Source organism: Loa loa (assembly GCF_000183805.2).
Source record: "Loa loa unplaced genomic scaffold supercont3.12, whole genome shotgun sequence".
NCBI classification, from domain to species: domain Eukaryota; kingdom Metazoa; phylum Nematoda; class Chromadorea; order Rhabditida; family Onchocercidae; genus Loa; species Loa loa.
The window spans coordinates 600,894-620,508 of record NW_018108192.1 but is presented as its reverse complement, the minus strand read 5'-3'; the positions used below and the strand labels follow the sequence as shown (position 1 = coordinate 620,508).

Genomic DNA, 19,615 nt, shown 5'->3' with positions numbered 1-19,615 from the left:
GTTGATTAAAATTTAAGTGAATGAAATAGAAGTCAAATTGATAGCTTTCTGGAAAAGTAAATGCTACACAGTAAATGCTACACATCCATTAGAAATATCATCTGACTTCGTACTTCAAAATGCGTGCAGGGTTCGTTTAAAAGAATTTTAATTGTAGATTTTTTTTTTCTGCAGGAAATGCGTATTCGTTTGCCGCATAGAATCAATATGGAACGGCCATATGATGATTCAAGAAAGCATAAAGGATTATCAGTTGCAAATCCTCAAACTGAGGTTAGTATTACTTTTGAGTTTATACGATTTATTCTTTGACCCGAAAGATTTCTGAAGAAATAAGACGATAAAATAAGATGAATCGTTGACTAAATGATAAGAACTTGGAAAATATCCTTTCCTAGTCTTATCAAATTCGGTACTAGTGTGCTTTGGCCTTCGATTAACAATGTCGAGAAATACTGATAATATGATCGCAGATTTGTAAATCGTATCCGAATTCTTTACTTTGCTCTAGTTTTTGTAAACATGTGTGCGTTTTATATCAATATATATTGCAAAAGACTATCGTATTTCAAGAATTATGTTAGATTTTTGTTCAGATTCTGTTTAGTTGACCTGATTTACGATGGTGATGGAGTAAAGTAGAATTTTTGAATAGAAACGTATATCTTTTAAAATTTGTATCATCTGATGATACTGATATTTCACCGTTCAATTCTTCTCAGTCGCTTTCCGTTTGTCCAGTTTTGTCTGTGCGTTATGATAAGATAGCATGATAGTATGTTATGACATTATCAATAACTATATTTCTATTCTATTCCCAATCTTTCTATACCCCTAATTATATGACATTCCGGGTCATCGCATTCCTGTAGTGCTGACCTTATTCATATGGTAGTAGCTGTTATAGTGATGATGGAAGCAATCAGCTGGTTGATTTGATTTGGTGATAAAACTAGAAATGGTGCATTAAGAGAATCATATTTCATAACTGAATTATTTGGTTATAATAAGTTACGTGATATGATACTGCCAAGGTCATCGCCTTAAATTATATCTTCAAAGATTGTCGTACTTTTGCAGGATGTCAACTCATTGTGACTTTGTGTGGAATAGATGTCCTTTTACACCAAAAGCATTGCACTGTTTGTACTAAAATATAAAAGTGAAATAAGAAAGAATAAAAAAGTCTAAAAAAGCAAAAGAATGGATAACTATGGATTAAAGAGGAGAAGCCGGTTGTCTTCTGCTAACTTACTCTTAAATTTCTTAATGGGTCGTAGGTTCAGATGCATACTTTAGAAATGTCATGTAATTCAAGGGGAACTCATCAAAGGAAATGATAACTTGCTAAAGATGGCGATTTGTTGGGTGTTGACTTGCCTTATTTAATCTTTTCACTTAAATTGAAAAGTAGTATCAGAAATTGCATCTATCATCAATTTCAACACCTGAAATCAAAAAATCAGTCACTGAATCAATTCGAATCACATAATACAAAAATCAGTCGCGAAATCTGCAGATGGCCTCCATGACGAAATAATGGACGGAATAATGCTTCTTCGTCAATCAAAAAAAAAAAGAAAACTGATTTATTATGGTCGGATTCATACATGGGCAATCAATTAATTTTCATACTTAGATCAAGTTGAATGATTTACGATGCGACAGCCCAGTAAGCTGTTGTGTAAGTCATCGATCATCTGTTAGTATGGATTCCGGATGTGTTTCACTCTCTTCTGACTTCAGGTACTATTTAGAAATATGGAAAGTTCCCTGCCTATTACGGATATTCGAAATTTAATTACAATAAGCACAAATAGAATTGAAAAATTCGGGAATCATATTATTTTGGAATGAAAACGGAACTGTAGACAACTTTCTGTCAGTCAACCGCCTTTGCACATATTCTGATAAATACGACTGTATGTATATTTACAGCAGTCAATCACCAATGCCTTCCAACACGAACCGAAAATTCTCACTGGAAGATCAGCGAAAGAAAACGGAACAGAATGTGACCACTGCTGAAGTTGAAACTGACGAAAATTCGCAACTTGTGGTAAATTTTTACATATTTGTCCATTTTATTTATTGATTTCTCTGTTTAGTTTCATCCCAGTTCAAGCAGTATAGTTCATACTTGACTTCCTGCACTTTCTTACTCATTTTCATCCACCAATAGCTTCTTGGATATCATTATTCCAGATCATAACAGGTTTAGCTCTACCAAACTGCGCATCTTGAAATTCTTCCATTCCCAGTGTTTCTTAGGCTATGGCTATTGAAAGCACCACAGCGTTACGTTGCAACGATACAAAGTGCTGTACGAACTGGCCAAGACCGAAGTCAATGTATTTCAATTATCCGGTTGGAAAGGCCGTTGTTGTTGATTCACTTTCATTCTCACAGATTACTCCGCCTCCAACTCATCGCAAATTTTTTACGATTGGGAGGTCAGAAAGTGTTCAGGTAAAGTGCCGATTATTGATGATTAATAAGAAAAAGTTTTTCTTTTTCGACAAATATTATATAGTTTAGCAATTTATTGATATGTTATTTCATAGATGTAACGTGACAAAGCATTACATTACCGGAGATGTTGCAGAATTATCCTCGAACATCTACAGGACATGACGTTCAGATGTAAACTGCTAATTAATCTACGTCAAACCTCTCATATATTTGACTTATTTCTCCGAGTTTGTGCTGCTCCTCTTAAGACGACATATTATCTCATAGCCATGAAAATTCTGAGGTAACACAAAAAGCAGTAATTAATTCTAGACTCATCGTCCATGTCTGGCCATGAGTTATATCGACACCCATTCTCCGATAATGTTGCAAGAGGAACAATCACCGAAACTTTTCTCGCTTAATCAGTCGCCGATGTTACATGCTAAACCTGTTACCATATCATTATCCTCAAAGATACCATCATCTCCATACATGAGACTTAAAGACCCTTATGTACGTTGTATTTACTATTAGGTATTTCTTTAATCGTAATCTTAAGAAACTAGTGGGAATTGGAGAATTTAAAAATTGATAATTTAGAAACCATTAAAAAATTGCCAAATTACACCACAACAATCAGTCAATCTACAACCCGACCGTCAGTCAATTTTCCATGCAAGCCGAATATTCCTAAATCGTTCGCCACGCATTATGCAATGTGGTAAACAGCGCATGAACATTGATAAGTACGATTCAGATGAAGAAAGTCCACGACTACTACGCGCACAACCAGCCGTCGTTCTTAGCAGGCAAGAAAATCTTTCATATCAAGTAGTCATATTTATTAAACCTAAACTTGCTGAAGTTTTCAAGAAATCAAATTATACAGTAGTACATATTTAATCTCATTTCCAATATTCCTGAGGCATTTTTGGGTTGGGAAGATTAAAAAATTGAAGTTCAGTTTAATTCTTCATAAAATATTCTTTTAAAAATTTGTTTCCGTGAATGGCAAAATTCCAAATGTTCCTGTTGCGTAAATAAAGAATGTTACTCAATCTAAAGTTTCACCCAATTTCAGATTTAAAATAAATAGCTATATTGAGAAAAACTTTGCTTTAAAAATCCGAAAATTCTAAATCGGCAGATCGAACTTTCGAACTATTTTTGAATCCCTTAATAAATGCAGGAAGGAAATCTCTTTAAAATAATTTTTTTTGTCTCTGAAAGGTTATAAATCATATTTTCATTCGTCTTTCATCTTCCTTATTTTGTAGACAGCAAAGTTACGCTCATTCGAATGAAAGTTCACCTCGTGAGTTGCGGAAAGTACATCTAATTGAAAATCCCAATTCACTGTCTAATGCCCCAGTTTTAGAATATCATCAGCAGCTCAATCGGTAAACCCATCTGACGTTGTTTACGTTTCACATTTTCAATTCAAAATTGTTATTTATTGCAAATGCTTAACTTAAAGATTTTGTAAATGAGCAGGCCATTTGTTTCAACCGTTGGTTATTTGTTTCTACCATAAACATACTGCAGGAGGCCATTTGTTTCAACTGTTAGCTGTTATCATTGAAAAAATTCCATAACTTTCAGTTATGAAAATTCGCAGAATCCCGAAATAATTGTATCTGATCGAACTCGTCGTCGAAGGAAGGAAAAAGACTGGAAGGAATCTGAGGACCTGTAGAAATTGAGGAAATGGAACAATTAATTTATTATTGTAAAATTTTACCTTTTTCGCATTGAATTGTCTGTATTCAAACAAGATTGCGTAACTTTACCCAGCATTAATTACATTAGTTCGATGGCTTGGATAAAATCTACCTGGGATATTTTTCAAAATCTCTGCTAGGAATCTAACTGCTGCAACGAATAATCCATCACTGAATCGAAAACTGGTTAATAAATGTTGCGATGGTCCAATAGCTTTGAAATGCGCGCGGTCTAGTCCATAAAATCGTAAATCCATGAGATTACACAGAGTGGTTTGGCTTATGTGTTTGCTCCTTCTTCAAGAAAACATCTTAAACTTTTTTTCCCGAATTTACTGCGTATTTCTATAATGTAATGTATCAGCAAGATTCATACATTCTATTCCTTATTTCCAAATATTACAGCAAACTGTTTACAACAGTCATGTGATAATTTCTCTTTGCCGATAAAAATTTTTCAGCACTTTGCATAAAGATAATCAAGTAGCGTAAGCCAAGTGGGAACATACGAAACGTGGGGCTATCGAACGGTTTTGAAATCAAAGAAGAATGCATCACAATTAACAGTGAGAGCGGTATCAGAAGGGTTTGTTGTCACCAAAAAATTTGTCTTCTGATTGTAAGGCTTTTGGAGAGCTAAGCAAAGTTATTGTGATTGCAAAAGTTGTAACGAGGACACATCTGGATATGTATGATTCATTAGAAACGGGAACTATCGTTTATTATCGTCCTGTTCCTCATTCTTGTGCTTCCGCTTCATGTGATCATACAAGAATGTACTGTGCAAAAATAATTTGTCGCAGCGATCACACTAAAAAATTTGAAATTGGAAATAGGATTTTCCTAAAAAGCTTAGAATTTATTAGGTCTCAATAAGTTAAGTTCCGTGGATCGGTACTTTTACATAAAGCGAACATCTCTCAAAAGAAGTTTCCTTATTTTATATGGAAAATTGAATAATGACCTTGAATAATGAATTTATTGTCTCCGGTCCACTGACAAGCTCCTTTCGCAATTTCGAATTCTCTATACTTGAAAACTTCAAGCGCTTTTGTAGTTGTTCCACTTCCTTTACAAGTTCTGCTTGTGTTTTCTGAAATTACAACAATTAAGAAGTTTGCCGAATCACTCTCTTTTCTCTCTGTCATCAACTTGAAACTTCGAACTTTTTTCATATTTTACAGTACTACCATTAAACAGGATGCACTTTTTAACTGGGTAAAGGTTGCGGGATAAGACCAATGCAACGAAAAAAGGACTCAACCATTGCTCTTAATCAATCAGAAATACAGCCCGTGGTGGTAGGATCCTGCCATTGTCAGTTAGGCTCGAACAGAGTTTGCTGCATTAGTGTTGTGCTAAATGCAAGCATGGTAGGACAGCGCATTGATCAGGTCAACGAAGCCAGTTTGCTACTTTAACCTGACTAGTCATTTCAGTAATTCAGTACACACTTACCTTCGAATGCGGCTAGATATTATCAGTCCCATCCTGCATTGTTTGTTTGTTCGAAACAGTCAAGTCTGATATGAATTGATAAAATTGTCAAAAATTGTCACTTACCAAAATGTATTCAATTTGAAACTGAGCTATTCGAAACATTTTCAACAATCTTTCAATAGTACAATCATCGTCCTTAACAAACATTTTCATAAAATAATCACTAACATACAACGATAACACACACGGGTAACATACGAATTATCATGTAGAAACCAGCTTTCCGCTTCATTTTGATTTCATTTGAATCTCTTAATCTCTTAAATCTCTTAATCTCATTTTCCGAAAAAACTGATTTTAAAATCGAATTTGGATTTCAAAAATATTGAATTTGAGGGAGGTCTTCCATAAAAAGCTTTTTTTTGAGAAAAAATCTTTCACAACAGTCCTTACCGTTTGATCAATTTTACTCAGCACAATGGATGGTAAAGCTCTTTGAAGGACATCATAACTGCCAATACCTTCCTCCAGAAAATTTAAACTAATTTCATCTGGAAAAGATAAAAATTTGATGACATTCTAACTGGTCAAAGATAAAAAATTTTTCATTGCTTTTTCCTTCAATTAATTAAAAGTTGTTGAAAAATGAAATCCAAACCGAACTTTGATTTCTACTATCGTGACAAATTTCAAAAGTATAACTGAAAGAAATATAACTTGCCAATAAGCCTCCAGTCGGGTTTATGCTGATTATTAAACATAATTACATGGTGCCTCAAACACAGTTTGGTTTGATCACTGCTGATAAAACAGGTCACGTCGTTAACACTATGGGTATTGAAGCGAAGGAAAGCGCTATTGTCATGGTTACCTTGTCACTGCATCGATAGGGGGTGACCATAAAAAGGGAAAAACATCAGCAAATTATACGCATTAGATTACATTTATTGATTTTTGTGATGCAGTGTTGCCCAATACAGTGTTCAAATAGCAAGTATCATGAAAAATATTACCTGATTTGGGAGAGACTGACGTTGAAGTTTGTGTTATCTGACATGGAAGCAAGGGAGTTGATAAAAGTTTATTGATGATGGTAACAGTTTATTAGTAAATGTAGATAATACAAGACCGGTTATGGATAAGTTCCATATTGGTAGAAAGAGGAGGAAGGGTGGAAGGGTGGGGAGGGGGGAAGAGAGAGGAATTTGTATGCTGAATTAATGATAATTGAGGAACTGGAAATGAGGAGACCGTCAATCGTCTTGTACAAGAAAAAAAATTATATAGTGCGTGTGCTTTACGAAACCAATATATTATATAAAAGATTAATTATCAGATAAAAGAATGTGATTAGTTTGGAAGAAGTTTAGATATGTTAATCACTGAATATCAGATTGGAGACTTTTACAATATACCCATCAATGTATGTAAGCTGGGTTGTCAGACCAGCTGATCACTAAAGACCAAAGATTACAAATAACTTGGTGATCAAAGCAACAATCCTTTATCACAGTTACGGGAATTGGATAAATGATTCATCACTTAAGAAGTTGGGAAAATAATCAGGAAAATGATCTAAATAAGACAATATTTATGATGCAAATTTGTGATACATATACTTTGATTGTTTCAATCTGTTATAAATTTCCACGGGTTTTCCGACAGCAAATCGGTTCATTTAACCTTATTGATTTGGAAATTGAATTGAAAAAGGAATCTGGATGAACTATTATATAATTTTTTACAGCAAATGCATTAAAATAATTTCAGTTACTTCAATGGGAAATATTGTTGCAAAATTTAGCAAAAAAAAACACGCCACTATGATGTGAGCATCAGAATTTTGATCATTCATGCCTTTGTTATATGGGTATACTGAAATCATTCATACTCAACACAAAAGACAGTAAAGATCGATGGATATTGCTAGATTTGAAAAACATTTGCGTTAGATGACTGTTTGCAGTATGAGAGTTTTTACAGAAATTGAGGTCAGCTTTAAAAGATATTGTTTATAATAACCATTTTAACTTATTCGGAAATTCAGCTCCAATTATCCGTCACTTTATATATCGTATAATGCATATAATTTATTTCTGGTAGATGTGTATCCGATTAAATTGTGCTGTCCATTATTTGATTTTAATAATCTTAGGTCAAAAGGCAGTCAAGTTTCCTATTTTAGTTCTGAATAGGCACGAAGAGTTAATATTTGTCTCAATACAAGTGGGATGATTTAATGCACCTGGCCTGTAGACCATTATTGTCTATAAACACCATTGTTCAAGCTTCCCATTCATTTCATCCATTTAATTAGCCATCCTTATTTCAGAGGTTGGGATAAAAATGAAATAGTATACAGTCCTGGATTTGATTTCTATCTGGTATAAACGTTGGTTGATATTATAGTAACGTAATTTCAAGTAGCACTTATTAGGACGAAAGGATATTTGGATACTATAAATTCATGGCCTCAACAATAAAAGGAAACGGTCACTTTTTGACTTATTTGTGTCATTCTCCGGAATATGAATTCAAAGTCAATAATGCCAATTGAAATAAGTGGATATTATATTATATATACGAAGTTTGTGTTGAAAATACGACGATGTATCACTTTCTTTGCCTTTGAATAAGCTTTGGGATAAGTCTATCTGTTCTTATCGATGTTTGCCTAATCATTTCGAGTACATGAACAATGACATTATAACAACTGCTTATGTAAACAATACAAACGTGTTTCACTAAACGCAGAAGAAGATAAAGAAAAGGTGCCGTTTAGTTCCAATATGATAGCCACGTATGGTTCTTACCTCATTGCTCAGGTGCAGACGAGTATATTCTCGTACAGATTATTAAAGACAAAAGAAAGTTGGAAAAAGTGAAAAAGGGGGTGCCAGATAGTAAAGTCATGATGATACATACAACGAACGTAACCTAAAACAAAGGTAATCGTACCTGTTCTATTCTCGTAAATATGTTAACCTAGCATTTGTCTACTTCCAATTTGTATTGCGAACGAATTTTCCGATAACTGTTTAAATGTTTTTCTGTAAATATCTTGGTTGCCTTTGGTTTTGCGCATCATTTGATAGTGAAAAACATCATTTTAATTTTGTGCAGAAACCAGCTGCTGACATTTTTGAATTTTTGTTTTTTGCTATCAACAATCTGATAAAAAATGCGAAATGATAGTTTAGTTTGCGCTCCACAACATATTTTGATGTACTACTCTGTGACTTCTAGAACATCGACAAGTTCTTTTCTCATGTAGTTGTATCATTTCTTTAAGTAAATCAGGTAGGTGTAAGTTACTTGCAGAACCACAAGCAATTCAAACAAGAATCTCTCAAGCAATCTTTCAGTAATCTTTAACTTAACTCATTTAATTTTGAGCACTTACTACACCCGCCATTCAATAATTTAAACAAGAAAGAATTCATTCAATGTACGTACGGAGACATTTCGCGAAAATTTTAATCCAAATTCAAAAATTTTTAAAATGCAAATCCATTTAGCATCGTATTCATAGAAAACCTTAATTCTCTCTTAAATTTTGCATACATCGAAACATAAGTCCGTTCTGCTTGGGAAATGACTCTTGAAAAAAAAGAAAACAAAGAAAAACTGTGCAAACATCGATTAAATAGTAAAGTGAATCTGAAGTGAATTATTGCGAAAGAGAGACGGATGGACGATGAAGTTTGTAGTCAGGATAACAGCGGAAATTCCTACTTATTTATGTCAAATGATGATGATGATATCAATATTTAATTATTAAATTGTTTGGTGTGATAAAGCGGGGTATGGTGAGAAATTAATATGTGAATGCAGAAAAGATACGCGGTGCAATGTTTCATCATGTGAATTTCTTCCGCTTACAGTATAAAATAGTTATAGTATGGTAGTACTTTATTGTTAAATCGTTTGGTTGGATGAACACAACATAAAAATTACAGCAGTGTTAAAAAACAAAAAAAAAGAGAAAAAGCAGTGACGAACAATGGTTTGAAAAATTATGATAAAAATATTTTAACTTCCAAAATTTTGGTCACGTGCACTATTTATAATCTATAGATTGTTTCTAGCAAAGTATTTAATAATTTCAAATCAAAGAAGAATAAAAGTATGTTACTAGCAAGGATGTGGCGTTTTTGAATTTGATGAATTAGGAATATGGTGAAATCAAGTTCAAACGAGAACCAGAAAGTGCAGGACAGGGGTGGCTAATCAAGCTGAGTTGAAAAGTTTAACTTTTAAATACAGTTTCTTTTTTTAATCCTCGTAGATTCTGAGTTTGATGAGCGATTACGTCAACATTGTCATCATCAGGTGAGATGCTGCAATGAATCTTTTGATCTTGTTGTACATGGTTTTCTGAAAAATTTTCTGATTTAATTGGCATTGAATGATCAGTGAAATTTTTTTTTATTTAATTTCATTTTGGCTTTTTTCGATAGTTTAATATTTGATAAATATATTCCATTATTCAATATTCCATTTCTTTTTTCATTTAAATTATCTCTGGAACTCGTCTTGGCTTCTTAGTCATTTCCATCGGATGACAACAGCACAGAATTTGCATTTATTCCCTCTTACATATTTGAAAAATTTGTAGCAAAAGTATGGTAAAGATTCTTTCTGCTCCTTTCGTTGACGAAAGTGTAACACAAAAGAAGGATCAATTTAATAGTTTAGCATAATATATTTTACAGAGAAAATGTTTTTTCCTGGAGTAAAACGAACATGGCTTCTTGCTATTACTTTTACTTCCGCGTTGCTCAGCTGCTTATTGTGACAACTAAAAGCGCTTTTTCCTCTAGAGAGAGATATGTACATAAAACACAAATAGAGAAGGAGAGAGAGAATGAGTGAGTGAGCGCAAAGGGAATGAAAATGAAAAAGAAAGTTGTGGTCAGTACCATACCGAGTGCATACAGTTTTCTCTTCCGCTTTGAAATTAAATAGGGTTATGAAAGCTGAAAACAAAATTTTCACCACTTTTTGTGTACTTACTCCCTACAATAATGCTTTATTCATGACAGTTTTCCGTTAAACTCGGGTAAATTTAGAATACCCAACCCATCGACTGGATGGAGTACCCAATTCATGAACTGGATAGAGTATCCAACCTATGGACTCGATAGAATACCCAATCCATGAACTGGATATAATAGAACCCACGAATTGATGGATAATGTGCTGAAATGCATCCTTTTTCTCCCCTTCCCTCTCGCTTTCCAATGAAACTATGACGAGAAAAAAGTTTGATGATATTTTTGAAATTTTGTCGCCATTGTTTACTGAAGTCCACACAATTTCTGAATGCACAAAAGACAACAATGCTCCACCCTTTTTTTTTGAAAAACTCGAAGGATTTCCAAATGGTAGCATTTAGTTTGGTTTAGTTTAGTTTAATTCATTTCGACCAGGAACTTACTAATCGAGACTATCCGTCCGGCACTGACTGGTACAATCCATTGAAATGCTTCCGAGATTTCGAAGGTACTGGTTTTCTACCTTGGGTAAACAGCTTGAGCCACTACCGATGTACGGAATGGGAGGCTACTTTACAGTGTTTAAAACATTTCCAAAGCTTCAATGAATCATAGAGTTTCTTCATCTGATGGTCATTTCTTTGACCATTACCAGTTAGCCCTAGGTTAAAAGTATTTGACTCAGGGCTCTTTCATCATAGAACTGGCTAAGATAAGTTGTACATTTTTAACAGCATATGTTAGCTTGTCTTTCAATAAATGATGAACACTAATCTTTTCAATTGGAAACTTATCCCTTTTAAGATCATAAGCTGACATCGCAATAGTTAGGATAGCCCGCTAGATATTAATTGGACATTTCACTCTTAGCTCTCCAATATACGCTGGTATCATTGCTTGAGCCGGTTTTTGCAAAGCTGAAGAAAAAAAATTTTTAGTGTAACTTTCTCATTGAATAAAAAAACAGTATTCTTTTTGATTTTGAGAAAGTTATCTTTTGTGAACATAAAAAATAACAATTGTTATTAAGATAATAAATTTGAGTGTGCTTCAGTGAAATGTATTTGTCGCCTTAACATTGACACTGCGTTGACACTGCTTCAAAGGAAGGACACATTTTGTCACTTTTTTTTTTTATGCGCCATTATCAATAGCGGGTATTTGCCGAAACAGTTGTCAACAATGATTCCATTTTCTCGAGATGAATGCTTATATTTGTTATCTGAGCATCTTTTCTGTTAAAATTGACTCTTACACTGCTTAAATATTCAGATCGCTTTTTGAAAAAATGCGCAAAAGATCTGAGAAGGAAAAGGAATGAGAAAGTGATGTGGTGTGCCATTTCTTTTTTTTCGAGCAATTTTCACGCATGGGATGAAATTTAAGTATTTTTGCCCGGCTAACACAGGTATTGCATGGAAGATCGGATGTGCAGGCGAAATTTGAATGTATCACTGGGATACGATGTACTTATTTATTAATATTTCAGCAATCTTATTGATTGCTTTGTAGAAAAAAACATAAAAATTGACACATTTCCAGAATGGTTGCTAATATTTTAAGATAAAAAGCTCTATAGATTGGGAACAACAAGTAAATTTTTGTTTAACTGTAAATTTTGAATTCCACTACAACAGGGAACTGTAGAAGACCGGATTTATGAAGAAAATGAAGAATGAAATGAAGCAAAAATAATTAGGTCAATTTTCAAACAATAATTCTTAAAACCGATTTTCAAATGAAATACAAAAAAGCGGTTTTTATTGACACAAGGTCAGAACAGGAAAAGGTTTTTTATCTCTTTTTTTACATCAAGAAATCGCCTCGCAGACTTTTTGACCCGCAAAATGTTAGGGATTTTACCGCTTTGTCTTCATCCTCTTTTTGATAGTGTTACACGCTAATAAATCAAATGAGGCTGATTAAATCGATAACGAAAGGGTTAATTTGTTTTCCACAGTGCTTATGCAACAGATTCTCTTCTGATTTTCTATTCTTAGATTTCCGATTCAGTAAAAACATCATTAAACATGACCTCATCATTTTCCTAGATTCACATGTCAAAAGGCATAAGTTCTTACTAAGCTTGTTTTTATTTTTTATTTTTTTTTTTGATTTAAAATTATTAAATGCGATGATTAATTAAATGGAAACTATAAGATAAATTTAAAAATTTCGGACTCGATTTATTTGTCTACCACCGCCTCATTTGTTTGTTCTTCATTAATAAGAAAGTTTTCGTTATGTCCTGAATTTTTTTTCCGTTTTTGAAGTTTATTGCTATTAGTCTTGTCATTTCTTAGATATCCCATACAAGAAAGTAATTTGTCAATTCAGGAGAAATTAGACATTTTTATTCGTTGACGATGGACAGATCCATCGGTTTAGTTCTACCAAATTTTTTCAAATTCATGTGAAAAATCGAATTTTTATGATTTTCAATTTCAATGAACAAGTTCCAAGCGGTTGGATTTTTTAAGATCCGCCTTTTTGTTGCCTACTGACTATTACTCCCACCGCCATTACACAAATAAAAACATTTCCAATGGATTTTAATTTCCCGGTAACGGTAACGAATGATCTGCTATGATTAAAGCAACTGGAAATAATTACCTCAGAATTTTCGAAATTTCAAATGTTCTCGATTTCATTTGAATGAATGAAAAAAATCAATTCAGTTCTTTTAAAGAAGAAATGTTTCATTGCTTTTAGTGATAATAAAAGTTTAAAATATTGAGGTCTTATATCAGTGTTCTCATGATTCGACATTTTTTAACCTTTCATCTGATCCTGGACACACATAATTTTTTGTTTTATAAATCTTCGACTTTTCAGAAAACTCAAATGACCGTTTAATCTTGAATTTATATGTCACAATTTGAACCGACCATATTATTCTGAATTCAGTTGAACCGACCACATTATTCTGAACGATCCGATGCTACATAATCCGGTATGATGTCATTTCAAATTAACGACCTCTTTTCAACAAGGATCTCCTGTTTTCGCTTGTTTGGTTTAGAATTTTTGAAATTTAGACAGTTGATTGGATGGTTGTTAGTTTAATTGATTTAGATTTATTCTTGATTGAGGTTTCAATTTTTTGGAATTTAAAATTTACTAAAAACACGATGAAGACGAAATTAATTAAAATTCTTTTGTGGGATACGCTCATATGGGAATCAAATTTGAAGAGAAGTTATTCTAGTGTTCTATTGCATACCACCTGGTAATAACCATATTATTTGCACCCATATGTTGTCACTTTGTGAAGTACGATATTTTTAAGTTTTATTTTTACAGGACTTATTGCATTACCGAAAACATTTCGGCGAATTTGCATCATCGCCTACTACTTCATATTCCCTCAACACAGTAACTTTCGAATTGTTTGCAAAAATGTTAAATTTAAATTTCGAATTCTATTTTTGCATATTCAAATTTGTAGGTTTTTCTTAAATGAGGATTTTTTTTATTCTAGCTTACATATTTATTTTGGACTTTAGACAACCTCCAGACAATCTTCTTTAGACTTTGATCAACTTTTTTTTAAACCAACTAAAGCAAGGAGCGTGGATTTTAGATGACAGAGGTGTCAAGTCATCATAGAACCCGAAAATGTCGTCGACGTGAGGTAGCGAATCCAGCAAACACTTTGGATGGCTTGGTCGCCAAACGTGCTGATGATGTCGAGGCTAGAGATGGCCTGCATAAACGTTATTTAACCGAAGCTGAAGCAATCGAAGCCCCAATCGATGATCAGGAAATGAAAATTTCTAGTTTACAGGAACAATTTCTTATGATGAAGAAACATCCAACCATGAATTAAAACATTCGGGTTTTTTCTAGTTAGACATACTTCCACTGACTATTACAGCATGTCGAAATAGATCCTGACGTGTCAACGAGGACCTGTTCCGTTTGTGGTTATCAGGGAAAATGGGTTTCGGAAATGATCAGACACAAGCGCGTACATACTAATGAAAGACCATTTCGTTGCAAATACTGCTCTCGGACAAGCAAATGGAAAGCTGACCTCGTTAGACATGTTGCTAGTATGCTAAACCAATTTTCTTCTTTTATGACTTCATTCCTCTAAGAAATTCATTCTTCTGCACTTCATTGAAGAACAATGACGACTGAAATGTATTTGATAAAATTCAGGTTAAGGCCTTCCGTCCTCGGCATATTGCTATATTTTTGATTAAAATACTTTTCGAGAAACTAACATCAAAAATAGATGTTTAGCAGATGATTTGTGCAAATGATTTGATGAAATCTTCTAGCACACAAACAATGACCGGCATACTTATTATTAAATTTTAACAAAACATATGGCGAAAGAAATAGAACAGAGAGAGAGACTAAAGTAACCTGTTCGTTTATTCATAGAAACGCATGGAATACGAGTGGTTTCAAAATATAGCCGAAGTAAAACCTTTCATAATAGCACTTCAACATTCAACACGATAAATAGTAGAAGTGAATCAAATGAAAAAAATCGAAATTGTTCAGAGGTATATGTCTCCCACTTCCTTATCACTCTTAATTAATGTCCAAATTTAAAATATTATCACAAATGCAACAAAATGAAAATTTTCGTTTTTATTTTTCTCTAATAATTTTTTCGCTGCATTTGATATATATCAAAATATGATGGATAGTGCTGTTTGATTGCGGAGATTAATATTGAAATCACTCATTTACTAAAAGTAAGCGTTACAGATAATCACAGATTTGAAAAATGATAATGACATTGTGGTAAGATGCCGGAAACCTAAAACACATGCACTTCCGATCACGTATCGATGCATTATTTGCTTATTTGAACAGGTTGGTAAGTTCAGAAGGATAACATAATTGTGGTATTTTTCAATGTGCTATATTCCTGTACTTTTGGGCGATTTTAGGATTCAATGCTTGTTTTGATAAGTCATTTGAAGAATGCGCATAATGCACTACCGTATGAATGCCATTCATGTGGTAACTCGTTTATGGATGCTCATACCACTATAAAACATTTCCTCGAAAAGACAACTTGCAAAAGAATTGATCTCAAAATTAATATTGCGCCCTCCCATACTGTAAAAAATAATTTTAGTAAGTTTGTTGTTTCTTTTTCCGATGAATGTTTTGTTGCCGAATGAAACTATAAAAAATATTCTCTTACTTGTTCTTCGAACAGTCTCAAACTTTTAAACTGACCTGTCAAACGTTTTCAGATTTAAAGCCATCATTTGCATTCCTTGATGAAGCTGCCAAACGAGCTGCTCAAGAACTGTTTAGTAAAAGTACGGTAATTCCTTCACCAACCATATTGACTAAAAATGCATCGCAAAATGTAGCTTTGCCATCGAAACCAGCTGGTAAGTATGAAATCAAACAGCCAAATACACATGACAATAATCGAAAAGGTATGTTAAACTTTTGGAGATGTATCATCACATTTCAGATTACAAAAATAGATATTTGTTATGTGATCACTGCTACTGTCATCAGTGAAACGATTGCTTAAAATATCGTTAGAGAAGTTAATCAATAGTTCCAAAACATGTTTTTGTCAATCTTTAATTTCATGAGGCTGATACTGAAGTAATCACTTCAATGGCACTGATTCTTGCATTAGCACATTGAAATTTATTATGTCAAAGATTGAGTTGATGTCGTTTTAGAATTGAAATCATTTCATAATCGTTTGGCCTTTTTAGAAATAACCTATAATTGTATATTTTGCAACTGGACTGCAAAAAATATATGTGTCATGGAAGAGCATATACGCATGCATGCAACAAACCCATCATTCCTGATTCAACCCACAGATAACACTACTGCGAACTACTTTGAAACTCAGATGAAAGTGAATGCGGGCAGTACCGCTACGACAAAACAGGTACTCCTGTATATGGCTTATGTTTCTTTTTGGATTTCAATTTTAATCACTTTTCAAGTTGTTCTTTCTCATACTTTAATTAATATTTCTCTTGCTTAGTATAAATATTTCAGGTATTAGGAACATCAAGGTTTTTTGATTTTGGAGCACTAATATCACTACTGAAACAACAAACTGCCTTCGATCCACTGGTAATTCATTTGTTACAGAAATGCTCCAAAACAAAAGCAGTTTTAAGATAGTAAGAAGTTCATAAGGACGGAAACTTTGATGCAGGTATCACAAGATCTTAGAACTGCTGGGAATTCAATCAAATATTGACGTGTTAATTTCTTGGGATAATTCAGTCAGAGTAGCACTTATCCTATTTCAGTATCACTACACGCCAAACAAAGTCGTATATCCATCTTATAAATAAAGCTTACAATCGTCCATTTTTCTTTTCAATTTAAACCATTTAATTTTGATCATTTTCATCGCGAAATATTTTCGTAAATAACTGGAAGCACTAGAAATCAGCCAACTTATTTGTCAGTACTGCTAGAAAAATGTCCCAGTTATTGATTTTCTTAACGCTCTTGATTAATACGCTTCGTATAGTGAATCAATTAGCTTTAATCATCGATAATTTATTTGAGAATATGTCATACTGATATTTGCCTTTGATTTTAATTAGAGAAGTATTAAGTTTCTGTTGAGGAAATTATGGTAATAGAAGAAACAGCTCATAATTGTTTTCAGATGTAGACCACAAAATTTTTTCAGATCATTATTTCTAAGATTTGCTCAAAGTGTAATATTCATGAAAAAGCCATATTTCACAGACTAACTTAGCTAAACTCACTCACAAATGTTGATTGTGTTTGGTTGAGGTATGATCCTTTAATGGTAATCAAAATGGGACTTAATTTTATAAACTACTAAGCATATCAGATACCATGAATCCCTCGATTTCTTGACTCTGTTCTTTCTTGGCAATAACTATTAGAATAGTTTCCGGTTAATCATCGATACTCACTTATCATGATAGGCACCCAAGTCGATTTTCATATCAGAATTTTAGAACTCACGAAAGTTTTTACACTTGCAATTTCAGCTTTCGATAAGAACACTAACATCAACTCCGACATTGCCATCAGAGTGGATGGCACCCGGCCCCTCAGCTTTCAAGCAAGTAATTCCGATTCCGGAACAGATTGCACCAGTTAAAGACTTCTCATCCTATTCAGGAATTTATGGAATCCAACAAAAACAGGCTACCGGGCAACTTTATTCTTTATTCTCTGATATCGTTGATAATATTTCATGCAATTCAGTTACAGTAATTTCAAACTGCAGTTGTGAAAGTCGTTCTAAAAACTTTTGTTCCATGAATACCACCTCATCGCATATACCAAAAGAGTCAAGCGTAAATTCTAATGTGTCCAGTGATCATCATCACCTAACCCATCATAGCACATCACCATCACTTATCAACTCATCATTACCCAATCACTACATTTCTGAGGGCGTTATCAAAGCTATTCAACATTATTGCCAACGACGCAACGCATTGTTTTCACCAATTCTTACAGCGGTAAATAAAACCCAAAGATTGGATGGCTTTCCAAAGTCATTAGAAGATAAAACGGGCCAGAAAAATGAGCTAGAAATAGCTCACGACCGAGATACAGCGAGAAACGATGAAGACGATTTTGTTGATGTTGTTCAACTTGATAATTGAGTTATCAATAATTGAACTTCCACTCTTTCAGTATTTCAAAAGTAATGATTTCAAAATTGACGAGCCTATCCCTTCCATAAAGGGTTAAATAGACAAAAAATAAAATAGATTAAAATTCATTCTTACTAGCAATTTTTATTTAATCGCTGCGAATAACTGTTAATGTGCAAGATTTATTATAATTTAAAGATATTCAAATTTAAAAGTTTGCAATCTCAATTCGTTTATATGTACATAAAAATGTCTTTCATTCACATTCTTCGATGGTACTTGCCCAACTATTTCCAATTTCTTTATTCCATTTTCCTGTTTCTTCCAATTCTCACAATTATTATATTTGTTGCTGTTTTCATTCCTAGTTTATTAAACTGTTTCCTGACGATTTCCCATTTACAAAGTACATTCCTTCCTAAAATTCAGAACTGAAAATTCCCGTTGGCTTAAAAAATAAAGAATTGGAAATTCAAAAGGCGCAACAATAAATCGAAAAAGTAAAGCCGATAGCAAGATTTATTTGCTGTTTAATTCTGATTATTTGACTTCATGAGTTTCCATCATCTTTGCCTTCGGATCGATTTCACTTTGCAGCTTTGATGCATACTCATGTCAAGAAAAATGTGCAATAGTGTGTGATATTATATTGCCTTTTCTCCTTTCAGATGTTATTTCACCTGTAGTTTATTATTTTAAATTTATGACATTCATCTATACTTGGTCCAAATTTTACCATAGTGTCCAGTCATTTATTACAAGGAATCTTTAACTGAGAATATCTATCTGGATCTCTGTAAAGAGGACTAGATGTTTAAAGTCGAATCACATCATTTACTTAATACAGTGACTGTTTTCTGCAAGATTTAATGAAGTTATCATCGGATTATTATGAGAATTTCAAATAAACAAACGAATATTATCGGTTGATTAACTATTACATAAAGCTTAAATATGATTTCCCTTTAGGGTCTTAATTTCCTTTTTACCTAAAATCTATTTGTTATTGAACCTATTTTAATTGCTACCTTTTTTGTACAGATAGTTTTTTTTCAACTTCTTTGAGATATAAAGTTGTTACCTGCCTACAGTAAAATTGTTACCTACCTATACCGCAGTTCTTTCATCAATTTTGCTCATCAAACATTGTCCATTTCAATCGATCACTTTCAATCGCATTTCTCCATTAGGAAAAATATAAGTTAGGCGACAGATTATAAGTAATACCGCATTTGCAAATATGCTATGCTTTTCAAAATTTGAACATCGATTTTAATGTAATTATATTTTTTTCTTTTGCCAAAAAGTTCAAATTCCTGGCGTGTGGATATTTACTTAACACTTCCAAGTGCGTAACAATTCAAGTGATCTATCAACACATTCGTTACGGCTGAGATCT

At 33.2% G+C, this 19,615-nt stretch overlaps 4 protein-coding genes across 4 annotated transcripts in view; 3 read left to right on the top strand and 1 right to left on the bottom strand.

Annotated features, from left to right (window-relative positions):
- The window catches only part of LOAG_16679 (hypothetical protein), a gene marked incomplete at both ends in the record, with an annotated part of 5,438 nt that extends 1,288 nt beyond the window's left edge, over positions 1-4,150 (top strand). Inside the window, 7 exons of the mRNA XM_020449330.1 lie at positions 1,640-1,746; positions 1,939-2,059; positions 2,272-2,469; positions 2,785-2,967; positions 3,055-3,263; positions 3,732-3,854; positions 4,057-4,150. Of these exons, the coding sequence (XP_020307193.1) occupies positions 1,640-1,746; positions 1,939-2,059; positions 2,272-2,469; positions 2,785-2,967; positions 3,055-3,263; positions 3,732-3,854; positions 4,057-4,150 (1,035 nt within the window). The remainder of the gene's footprint in view (positions 1-1,639; positions 1,747-1,938; positions 2,060-2,271; positions 2,470-2,784; positions 2,968-3,054; positions 3,264-3,731; positions 3,855-4,056) is intronic.
- Positions 4,151-4,542: 392 nt separating this feature from the next.
- On the bottom strand, positions 4,543-6,557 carry LOAG_05431 (hypothetical protein). Its single transcript, XM_020446849.1, has 5 exons — positions 6,337-6,557; positions 6,069-6,166; positions 5,739-5,810; positions 5,140-5,268; positions 4,543-4,986 (listed from the first exon to the last, which is right to left on the bottom strand). The coding sequence occupies exons 1-5, from the start codon at positions 6,374-6,376 to the stop codon at positions 4,888-4,890; spliced, it is 438 nt and encodes a 145-aa protein (XP_020302856.1). The 5' UTR covers positions 6,377-6,557; the 3' UTR covers positions 4,543-4,887.
- A 3,804-nt stretch (positions 6,558-10,361) lies between these two features.
- Positions 10,362-11,227, top strand: LOAG_05430 (hypothetical protein; the record flags this gene model as incomplete). Its single annotated transcript, XM_003140967.1, has 2 exons — positions 10,362-10,486; positions 11,029-11,227. 2 exons carry the CDS (start codon positions 10,362-10,364, stop codon positions 11,225-11,227), a joined length of 324 nt encoding a protein of 107 aa, XP_003141015.1.
- A 2,968-nt stretch (positions 11,228-14,195) lies between these two features.
- Positions 14,196-18,225, top strand: LOAG_05429 (hypothetical protein; the record flags this gene model as incomplete). Its single annotated transcript, XM_003140966.1, has 9 exons — positions 14,196-14,391; positions 14,503-14,667; positions 15,005-15,129; positions 15,338-15,445; positions 15,523-15,712; positions 15,835-16,026; positions 16,321-16,502; positions 16,616-16,693; positions 17,599-18,225. 9 exons carry the CDS (start codon positions 14,196-14,198, stop codon positions 18,223-18,225), a joined length of 1,863 nt encoding a protein of 620 aa, XP_003141014.1.
- Positions 18,226-19,615: the final 1,390 nt, after the last annotated feature.